This window comes from Anticarsia gemmatalis, chromosome 26 (genome assembly GCF_050436995.1).
Source record: "Anticarsia gemmatalis isolate Benzon Research Colony breed Stoneville strain chromosome 26, ilAntGemm2 primary, whole genome shotgun sequence".
Taxonomy (NCBI): domain Eukaryota; kingdom Metazoa; phylum Arthropoda; class Insecta; order Lepidoptera; family Erebidae; genus Anticarsia; species Anticarsia gemmatalis.
The window spans coordinates 6,108,174-6,119,564 of record NC_134770.1 but is presented as its reverse complement, the minus strand read 5'-3'; the positions used below and the strand labels follow the sequence as shown (position 1 = coordinate 6,119,564).

At 32.7% G+C, this 11,391-nt stretch overlaps 1 protein-coding gene across 1 annotated transcript; it reads right to left on the bottom strand.

The window, feature by feature from the left end:
- Positions 1-542: 542 nt before the first annotated feature.
- On the bottom strand, positions 543-9,195 carry LOC142984102 (uncharacterized). The gene is made up of 11 exons (XM_076131435.1): positions 9,068-9,195; positions 8,477-8,712; positions 6,799-8,119; positions 6,293-6,474; positions 5,532-5,747; positions 4,021-5,220; positions 3,271-3,579; positions 2,610-2,924; positions 1,990-2,174; positions 1,240-1,365; positions 543-864 (listed from the first exon to the last, which is right to left on the bottom strand). The coding sequence occupies exons 1-11, from the start codon at positions 9,087-9,089 to the stop codon at positions 591-593; spliced, it is 4,386 nt and encodes a 1,461-aa protein (XP_075987550.1). The 5' UTR covers positions 9,090-9,195; the 3' UTR covers positions 543-590.
- Between the last annotated feature and the right edge of the window lie 2,196 nt (positions 9,196-11,391).

The window sequence follows — 11,391 nt, the reverse complement described above, 5'->3', positions numbered from 1 at the left end:
AAGGAGGTAAGTTGTAAGGTAAGTAAGTAGTAGGGTAAGGAAAGTGTCACTTGGTAGGGACTGTCCTTTGATTGGTGACTTTAACTTGGGAGTTTCTTCAGGTGAATTTGGTAATCGTTTTTTTATTATATTGTATAATATTGCAATTTCTATACTCAATTATATACTTTGTTATTTGTGAAAAAAATAGCAGAATGGAGTGGAATACTTATGAATTGGTTGATTCATTAATTATGATAGCAAATAGGTACACATTTTGTGGTCGTACATAACGTTAGGTCGTAATTGTGTTGTTTAGGTAATTAAAAAACGAGGAAAATTTTATTTTATTTTACTCCATTTTTCCTGCCTGCAGAACTGGTGGCAAAATTACTTAACTGTACCTTTCTGGTAATAATGATTGTGCACCTACATTAATAAACAATCGAATAAGGTTTCCTACTTTCATAATATTATGTAAACGGATACGAATATTGTTAAAGATTACTAGAAATACCTATTTTCAGATTACACTATCATAGTACAACAATGAGAAAACAATGCACATAAAAATCATTATTTATTTATATACCAACATAACGAACGAAAAATTAAGCATTACCAACATATTTATGGTATCTTTTATACATAGTGTACAAGTTTGTCATAGTCATTTGGCCAGCTGAGCCTGCTAAGGCCCGTTTCAAGAACGGCATAGCGTAGCTACTATCAGAAGCTTGAATGAGGAATGCTACGGAATTTTCTAGATGTTGCCGGATCATTTTGTTCGGGGCTGTACGCTCGAGAGTCGTGCAAATGTCTGCCACGGTGTAAGCTGCTATTCTCGATACGTGCTTCTTGCGTTTGCTGATCGTTTGGGTTAACCTGTAAAATTTTAGAAAGGATATTTAGTTAAGGTCAAAGTTTTGAACGATGGTGTGTTAAACTTCTAGACTCTGCGGTCTGGGGAATAGTGTATACTGACTGATATCAGGCGTGATTCTTGGGTTAGGCAAAGTACTGTTGGTCTTTTTAATTTATATTTAGTTTATTTTGATATCTTTTATACTTGACAACGTGCCTGTTATACAGCAATAGGCTCGACCTCTATTACATGGGACTAAAATGGTAAATTACAAAACTGGGTGTATTCCATACATCTCTGTCTTCACCCTCGGGCATAAAAGGCGTGATGTTGTAAAAAAATGTCATTATCATCTTTTAAAAATATATGGAATAATTACTTAAAAAAATACTTACTTTTCAATATTATGCGCGAGTTCAGCCAGTTTATCGTCAATATTCTTCTCAAGTATGGCATGCGACGTCGCTCGTTCACATAAAGACGACAACAGCGCTCTGTAGCACTGCATGTAACATGGCCACCTGAAAATATTACAAACATTACAGATTAGTATTTTTTTGTTACTATTTACTATGAACCATAGACAGTTTTTTGTTGGCATTTACTTTTAACCACAAGGTACATTTTCGTGTATTTTTTTGTAATTAAGTGATAATTTCTAAGTTTGTATTATCGTTTAAATCATACAGGGCAATTTTGAAGTTTTGCCTATTGTATCAATGATTTTGTACGAATATAGTTATCAAATGAACTATGTACTGAAGCAATGTACACAAATTGCAAACATACACACAGAAATATAACGACTCTTCAACAATACAAAATTAAATATTAGATAACAATCTATACTAATCTATACTAATATTATAATCTCTACTAATATAATAAAGCTGAAGAGTTTGTTTGTTTGAACGCGTTTATCTCAGAAACTACTGGTCCGATTTGAAAAATTCTTTCAGTGTTAGGTTGCCCATTTATCGAGGAAGGCTATAGGCAAAATATCATCACGCTACGACCAATTGGAGCAGAGTGCCAGTAATGTTACAAAAACGGGGAAAATTATGACCCATTCTCTCTTATGTGACGCAAGCGAAGTTGCGCGAGTCAGCTAGTGTTATATAAAATGATTTAAAGTATAAACATACCTGTCTTCTAAAACCTCCTCCCGAACGACGATCAAGCCATTAAGCACGGCTACACACCCCTCGAACAAGGACACGAACGAATCCCAGGATATGTCGCAAGATATATCACGCTTGTTGTGCAATATGAAGTGTATTAGATGCTGCAGCTCGAATATACTGTCCACGAATTTGTAGTCGAGAGATATCTGGAATTTAAATGATAAGTATTTTTATAAATTGGATGGTTAGTAAAATTAAAATCGTTGATTAGCAATTGTAAATTTTAAGTCAATCCTTGACTTAAAATTTTGAGCTTTAGAAATTTAGTGAAATTTTGTAATAAAATATAACATAATAATATAATAATAATGATATAATGATATAATCATCTTTTGTATACGAGTCTTAACCCGTGAAGGATAAAGGTGTAAGGCAAGGTATAGGTACTTTAACAATTTTATTTCTCTCATAATATATCATAGAAGGCGGACCCATCGTTATTTCTCGACCGAATATGGACTGCTGTGTGTATTAAAACTTTAATCGACCCAGAAATCGAACCTGGGACTTCACAATTAGCAGTCAAACAAACTTGAACTACCAAAGCAGTAAAAAAAACATTATTATAAAACTTTACTAACCTTTTTCGCCGCCAAAAGTATTTCACTCAGCGAATCCAAATCTAACTTAATCAATTCACAAACGAAATCATCAACTTTCACAATTTTCACCACATTCCCATCTTCAGGGGTTATCTCCACGTTTACCCTGGCAACACCGTCATCTACATCATAGTGTTGCCTTATCCAGTTTCTCAAATTTTTACAAGTGCGGTGCATTAGTTTCGACATGGCAACACACTTTGTTCCAACTATGTTTGCTTTTAGACACTGTGTCCAAAGTAATTTAAATACTTTTCTTGAGTTGATATCGTCTTTTGTTATCAGGGAAGGTTTCTGAAATGTTATAAAATAATGGATTAATTTTATGATATCTTTGGGAGCTACAAATGCAATACAATTCGACACGAAAATGGATGATAAATATATTGTAAAAATGTGCTCTAAATTTTATGAGCTCAAAAGCTATTAAATAGAAAACCTCTAAATGTACCGCAGAAACCGGGGTTATTGACCCGCGTAAGTAATACAAGGATTAAAAGTTAATATTAGTCCTGTATGACAAGATGTATGGACATGAATTAGGCAAGCGAAGTTCTTTGGTCTCTGCCGACCTCAATAAGAAAAAGGCACGATTTGTTTGTATGTATATAGTAATAGTAAAATAAACATAAAACATTACCTTCAAAACCACCAAACTCGACAAATCGCCAACAAAATGGTTCCCATAGCTTTCAACGGACATCAACTCGCACACAAACTTTAAAGTAACACTCAACTCTTCTCCACAAGCACTACTCATGACCTTATTGGTCTGTTCGTGTATTAACCTGGCTCTAATGCTGCGGTATATTTGTAGAAACGTTTTGTCTTTCTCTTGAAATATTGAGTGAGTTTCTAGCTTCTTGTTGTGGCGGAGTATCACGTTTAGTAGTTGGGCAGCTGATTCTATGTGTGATGATTTAGAATCTGAGGATTCTATTGATTTTATCTGTCAAAGGAACAGGATATTTAGTGTTAAATATTTATATTTATCAACTCGTGGCTAGATAATACCGAATGTAGTATTATTTAGCTACTGTTATGATTGCATTTGTGGAGGGTTCCAGTTCGAACTCGAAGCGTACACCATAATTTTGTTATTTCGATGTCAAACTTAATCTGTACGAGTGAATAATTCTGTATTAATATTATAAATGGGAGTGTTTGTTCGCTCGTCATTCACGTTAAACAGCTAAATCGATTTTGATAAAATTTGTAAGAGCGGTATCCCGGGGCATGTATTTCTGAAGGTAGCGGACAAAAGCTTGCAATCGTATTACCAGTATTTGCAGGTATGTAAGTTTTAATCAAGTTGCGTGAGTTAAGTCTATGAATAAGATCCTTTTAATATGGTAGTTAATTTTAAAGTAACTTATATTATTATACTTACAGCACTTTGCACAAAGAATCCCATACCAGACCACAGGCATTCTAGATTCTGTATCTCTTCCCCATCAGTAGTTTCACAATACTTGGACAAAATCAACGAATAAGCCGCCATAGCATTCAATGCTGCCACACTACTCTCATTCTCCACCAAACTATCATCAGTGTTACCAACAGAAAAACTTGTATTACCGAAATTGATGTTTTTGAAAGATTGCAGTAATGCTGTGTTGAGTTTCTCTTGAAGATCGGCTAATATAGACCTAAATGCACTTGCAGTTATAGCCTTCTTTTGCTTGACAATTAATGGTAAAATCAAACAAGTAATTTGAAATATGGGGTCGTTAAAAGATTCCATATCTGATATTTTCTTTTTGTTCCTCTTTAGTAATTTTTCCACTATAGTTTTGACTAACTGACTGTCTGCACGGACTTTTTTTACTGCTAATTCTAATAAACTTTTGATTATTAGTAAACTGCTTGAATTTTTCAGCTTCAAAGTTAGTAAATCTAGTAATATGTTATCTTGGAAAGAGAAAATGGCGTCCACGGGGAATATTTGATACAAGTCCGGCTGTTGTAGACTCAATTCGTATATACTTTGTAGTATACCATCAATGGAACGTTTCAATTTTTTCGTATTAGTACATTTTTTTATTGCCAGCATCAAAAATATTGCTACCAATTGGTAGTTTTCCTCCAAATAGTGGATTTGTAGCTGTTTCAATATATTAACATAGTTTTTAATTTCGTCTTGCGATTCCTCTTTTATGACAATTTGATTGAAATAATCCATAACATCAATTTCTTTGACAAAGGAAGCCATATTGAAATCAGATTTGCCCAACATTTTGCTCAAAGAATCCTTGTTTTCGAAGTATTTGGTTATGTTTTTAGCTGTTTCCAATAACAAACTGTTTAGCAATTGCCTATTGTTGGTCACAGCATCGCTTTTCAGTACGTCTAGTTCAATGTTGGCCAAGTGTAGTTTGATCAAACATTTGGCCAACTGTTTGGTGTGTGTTTTGTCCAAGTCTGTAAATAATATTTTGCAGAAATAACTGTTTAGTAATAAAGATGGATTTTGGCTGAGTTGTGTTATTAAATGTGCTTTTGTTGATGTTATTGTTTCGTTTGGGTATTCTTCTTTGTTTCTTATTGTTAAAAGCTGGTTTGCCATTGTTTTAGCTAGGAGTAGATTGTCCTGGAATTAATAAAAGTATAAATTAGTTTATCTACAAGAAAGAAATAAAGAAAATACAGGTTAAAAGTTAATATAACACTGAACAACTCTAGACGTCCATATTTTAGATTTATCATTAATCTATTTTATCTATGTAACTTTAAAATCAATCTTGTATATATAGGTTAACAGTTAGGGAACAGGGAACGTTTAAAATTCTTTTTTTCGAAAATTCATAAGTAAAAATTCCACGAGAGCGGAACCGTGGGCTTCAGCTAGATAATATTTAAACATATTAGTAGAATTTGCTATTAAATAAAACACATTCTTACCAAAATGACAACAGCCTCATCATCTGCAATTTTCTCAGCTAGTTCTTTCCATTGCTCTTTATTCAAACAAGGTAATATATTGGTCAGGTCAAAAAGCTCCAATGTATCAGTGGTATGAGATATCTCCAGTTTTACATTGCTGTACTTTATGTTAAGCAGTTTTAGTTGGGCTATGCTTTGACATAGTTTTAAGAATGAGAGTATTAGTGGTGGATTCTGGAAAAAGCAAAAAATAAAGATCAATATGTATTCCCCAACGCAAACTTGGCCAGTATGGCGGACTTAAGGCTTAACCCTTCCTTCGTTTTAGGAAGAGACCCTTTCCCTGCAGTAGCAAGGTAAAGGGTTAAAAAAATAATGTATTCTTTTAATTTGCCTGAAATTTATCTTCTTATTTTCGTCACACAATGATAGATGAACTAGATAAAGCTAATAGATCTATTACCTTTAATATTATATTATGTCTAAAACTAATCTTAAAGTCTAGATTTAGCAGGTATCAATTCTGAAATTTGACTCAGGTACTTACAAAAGGTGACTTAAGTTGCTAGCTCTTGATACACTTTTTATAATGAATATGAATTAATATCCATACAACTCAAAAATGTAACATCTATTTGATATTTTTTCCGAAACCATTCTCTTTACTGCTGGGCAAAAACCTCCCCATCCATTTCCAAACCTGTCTTCTGCTTGCTTTCCATATCCAATTTTGAAAGCACCCAAACCATTAAAGCCATTTAATTAACTTATATACTTACATAATTCAATTTCAAAACACACAGTCCGAATTTGCTAAGACATTCATCTTCAAACTTCCTGTAAGTGGTCCAGAAATCTTCAGCTACGTTCAGTGGCACCGTGTGGTCCGCCATCTTGTTGTAGTGCAAGAACGACGATGTAATGGCCGATAATACTTCTGTTAGCACTATTATTGATGGACCTGGAATTTTATAAAATGGAATTTAGTATTACAGAAACAGTTTATGCTAAAGCATCTATCTATAGAAATATAATAATTACCCTCCTTTTGCGGATAAAAAGGGAAGGTTTAGTTTCTATTTTGTTTGTTAGTAGTCTATAAAAACGAAAAAGTTTGCCGTTAATTTATTACTTTGATTATTTAATGGGACTAAATAAACATCAAAATAGCCAAACTGATTTGGATAAAATGGAAGGATAAAGCTTAATTTTATCAAAAGGAGGAAATATGCTACTTTTTTCCGTAAGTAAAAAATAACAGGATGTTGGAGGAAATTATACTTACTAACAAACCCTTCTTCAAGCATCATAACACAGTGTACCTCTAAATCTTTCTGTAAAGACTCCAACAACTCCTTATTCTGCCTAAACAGAAGATCAGAAGTCAGCTTTCCATACATTAAAACACATTCTTGAGGAAACAGGTCAGAACCGGTGATAATTTTAGTCTCCATCTTGTCATATTCTTCTCCATTCTCTTTCGCTTCTTTCACCTTCTGTTTCAACTCAAATTGTTCAGTATTACCAGCCTCTAAAATATCCTTTATCGGTGGGAGAATTTCGTTCACAAATAATGTTCCTCTGCTCAATTTGAACAATATTTCTAAAAGACAATTCATCATGTCAATGTATGATTCAGTGATACTCGAACTGTTTTTCTTTGCGGTCATTATAGCTGGTAAAATATCTAGTTTTTTCTGTTCTATTAAAACTGGATCTAGTTTCAATGCAGTCTTAATTATTTGTAATGTAGTCTTGTCTAATTTCCCTTCTAATTTTAACTGGCCCATCATAACAGCTTGGAGGAAAGACATAAAATTCTTTTTAATTTCAACTTTGGATATTTTTTCACCAAACGTATCTGTTAAACGGACATTGATGTCTACTTCGTTATTCAATAACACTTCTAACATATTCAAGAATAGATTCCTTTTAGTTTTATTATCATTTTCATCTAATATTGATGGTAAATTCATAGCTGGAGTTATGAAACTCTGTTTCATACGTAGTACGTTTGATACCATGATATAAAACGCAAAAATAATTTGATTTTCCTTCTGAAATGAGCTTACGAATACATCAATGAAATTGTAAAGAAATTTTGCATCATTCTCTGTTCGGTTTTTAGGGAATTCAAAGAATGTATTCATAATTTTAATTACTGATTGTATGTTATCTCCTTTCTCAGCTATCAGTTCTTCAATATTGTCTTTACGTATTAGCGTTTGTAGAAAGCTAATAAAGAATGTTTTCTTGTTAATCGGAAACAGTATATTCTGACATACTTCTATAGCAGTTTTCCTGCAATCTGTATCGAGAAAACTAAATATGGTTTCCAAATTTTCTCCATTCAACAGTTTTATAATAAAATCTAATTTCTTTTTAGATTCTCTGTAGTATTTTATAAAGTTGTTTAATATCCTTTGACTTAAATGTGTAGAGTTTTCAGAGTTACGTAAGAATTGTAGTAATGTGATGGTTATAGTGAGATAGTCATCAATTTGAAGATTAAGTTGTGAAGTTATTTTGGGATTCTCTAGGAATGATAATAAGTATTGAATGTCTGTGGTTTGTATTGGGTTTCTTTGTAGGTATTGGGATACAATCTGGAATGAGAAAAAAAATTATGTAAAAAATTGTTACAGGTGTAAAATGTCAGATTATAGATACTGATATAAAGGAATTATATAGTAAGAATATTTATTCCAATCTATTGCAGTTTATTGCTCTCACTTTTTCTGCTCCTGCTAACAGCAACTTTTTTTATATTCTTTAAAACAGATATATTTTTGATGTAAAGTGGCAGCCTGAACATTACTATGATCAAGTACAAGAATATTTTTACAAACTAAGGCTGATGCAGGAATCACAAAAGTACTAATGAGCAGTAGTTTTGTAGTTTATTTAAACAAATATGTACCCATTATTTAGTAGAGATTATAATTATAAGAAACTTTACTTACTTGTATCAATTTACTTTTTAACTCATTGGTCAAATCATCAACAGCAGACAACCAATCAAGCACTCCTTGTAACTCTTCATTTTTTAAACTGTTTTTTTCAGTCAAGGTATAAAGCCATTCTGCCACGATCCTCTCCTTAGGAGCGGTAGGGAAGTGGTGAGATTGAACCACGTTTTTAGCCAGGCAAAGGCGTTTAGGCAGCGGTGTTTTGTCATCGTCTAAACGACGTTTTAACTCTGAAAAATATATATTTATTTTTAATAAAAAGGCGCAATTTAAACGAAAGAAATAAAAAAAAAAAAAGTCACCCGTATTTTTTTTTATTGCTGACCGTAGTTTAAAAAGTCGCCTGTATTTTTTTTTTATTACTGTCAGTAGTTTAGATTTTTGTATCGAATTGATTAATAACTATATAATAAAGTATATAATACAATACGATATAGTTTCATATGTTGCTGTTCAGCTTTATTTGAGTAATATTTGTTTTAGCGACGTAAAATACCATTATTTCAGAGGTTCCGTGAGTTGTGTTGTTGAGGTTATGTTTTACAAAGTTTTGTATTTAAAGTATATTTATAGGTATTGACTTACCGTTTAAAGGATTTAACGACATCTTTGTAGTGTAAAATAACAAATTCTTAGAACTTTCTCGATAACTCTTATTTATAAACTAAGAAAGTAATGCTGTCCACACATGTCTGATTGTTGTTATTTTCTACGTTTAGTTTCCATTGAAGTGACAGAAGTGACATATGTATATGTGTCGTGACGTTTATTCAAAGATCAATGATGTAATTTATCTTAAATTTCCGACTATATTGGTAATACAAAAGTATGTTTAGCATTTTTCCGTTGTGCATAACATGGTACAGTTTTATAATAATATTTATTAAGTATATATATTTTTTTAAAGAATTTGGTAAAAGTTACAAGTAACTAAACGCTTTTAACTTTTTTATAATAAAGGTCAGAGAATGGCTAAGGTCTTTATATGTTCAGGCTAGTCAATCGATTTATAATAATTTCAATAAAACCGACAAAGCTAATCATACTAAGCAATAATTATGCTGATATTGCCAGCTCATAGTAAAGAAGTTTAATTTGAATATTTATCAGTTCGCAGTGGTGAATGCCATGCCCAAGCCCGTCAGTTTTATAAAATGTTGAGGGTTCGATTCTTTACCTATTTTTTATACTAAACCATCTTTAGGCTTACTTTTTAGGATAGTTTGAAAAGACAGTTAAGAACGAACTACTAGAACTTACTAATAAGTAAGTTAACTTTCTATAACTATAGCAGTATGTGACCGTGTTCTTAATCTGCCAAAAAGCAGGAAGTTTCAAGTATATTTTGACAACATACTTAATCGCGGGAACCTATAAAACGGTGTTACGGCACAAAGTAATGTAATAAGACTCCCACGTGTGACATATAAGGAGCATGCACCTCTGACTTTTACACTTTATAGCTCAAATAGGCTTAGTCGTATGAGGACTTGTTTGAGTATACAAGAAGGTAGGTATAGCACGAGCCATTTAGTACCTTGCAGGTACACAAAATACAAAGATATTTAGCACAAGTTAGAGTACCTAGAGAACTTCGGTATTCAGGGAAGGTAAACGGAATAAAGTATTCCAATGCCTACAAAAACGGTTCTTTTCTCATATGGGTAGGTCTATAGATTACTAGAGATAGGTAGAGCAGCAGAATTTGTCCTATTCTTCCGGGCATATCCTCGACGAGAAATATTTAATTTTTCAGAATAAAGAACGGTTCCAGGTCTACTTCATTGTTAATGAAAATAAGTGAAATAATTCGTCTATAATATATGTCACATAAGTAATGTAAAATTAACCCCTGAAATTGTATTATGTTTACAAGAATCGAGTTGAACTTATCGTCGAAGATAAAATTTCGTCGACAGTCGACACACGTCCCGTGAAAATCTGAACTAAATGCAATTTGAAGCCCCTGGAGCGATACAAACTCGCTAAGATGTTGAGTCATGCATTCTGGATAAACATGTAGCCTTGGTCAAGATTTCCTTCTAGCATTACATGCTGTTCAAGCCAGCTTATGACGGAACTATATTGAGGAGAAGCCATCTTAAGACATTTGAAGCTAAGCGGAACAAAATTGAGTTTTATTTAACATCTATTTTTTGTCGTTATGAGAATCAGTTCTGAACTAGCCCTTTGGTAGACTAATTGAGTAACAATTTTCACATGTTTGAGATTGTCGAACTCTGTTAAAATGGAAGAAAGCCATGTTACGAAACCAGTGAGGAATATGAGTAGGTTATGTGAGTAGAATGGACTAGATTGATTGAGCTAAAAAGTACAACGACATAAAAGAGGTTTAAACAGAATAGACGAATAATAGAAATAAGTGAAGAAAGAAAACATGTTTTCTTTAAACGAAATTAAAGTTTCCTTGAACGCTGCCAGGTTATTTGAAACCTGAGCGTTATGGTCCTACCATTTTATAAAAAAATGCCCTGACAACCACTTACCCACACCATTGCCTACACACCGGGTGTCGCCGATTCGGTTCTCACAAGATACAAATATTTGTGTTAAACAAACATTTCAGTAGCTAGGAGTGAATATATCCCGCTATACAAATTTAAGTATTTGTGTTTTTTAAATTTATAATTCCTTCCTATTATAAGTCGGTATTTGTAGGCACCGACCAAAGAATAAAGACATCTACAGATTCAACTACCTTATGACATATTTCTAGACTTTGTACAAATACAATGGTCTGCTAAAACAAACAGTAAAATTACCCTGAAAATTCCTTTTGCTATCCAATTCAATAATAGCTACATAACCGCTCCAAAATGTCTTCTTGTAGCTTCAACAAGCTATTTTCAAGATAACATTTGCTAGAATATTGTTGAAAATAACAATAA

Excerpts from the sequence above, each read along its gene's own strand:
- LOC142984102 (XM_076131435.1), bottom strand. The coding sequence starts at position 9,089 with ATGTCGTTAAATCCTTTAAACG. Across the intron at positions 5,748-6,292 it reads GTGTTTTGAAATTGAATTAT|AATCCACCACTAATACTCTC; the intron begins GTAAGTATATAA and ends TGCTTTTTCCAG. Across the intron at positions 2,925-3,270 it reads CGAGTTTGGTGGTTTTGAAG|AAACCTTCCCTGATAACAAA; the intron begins GTAATGTTTTAT and ends ATAACATTTCAG.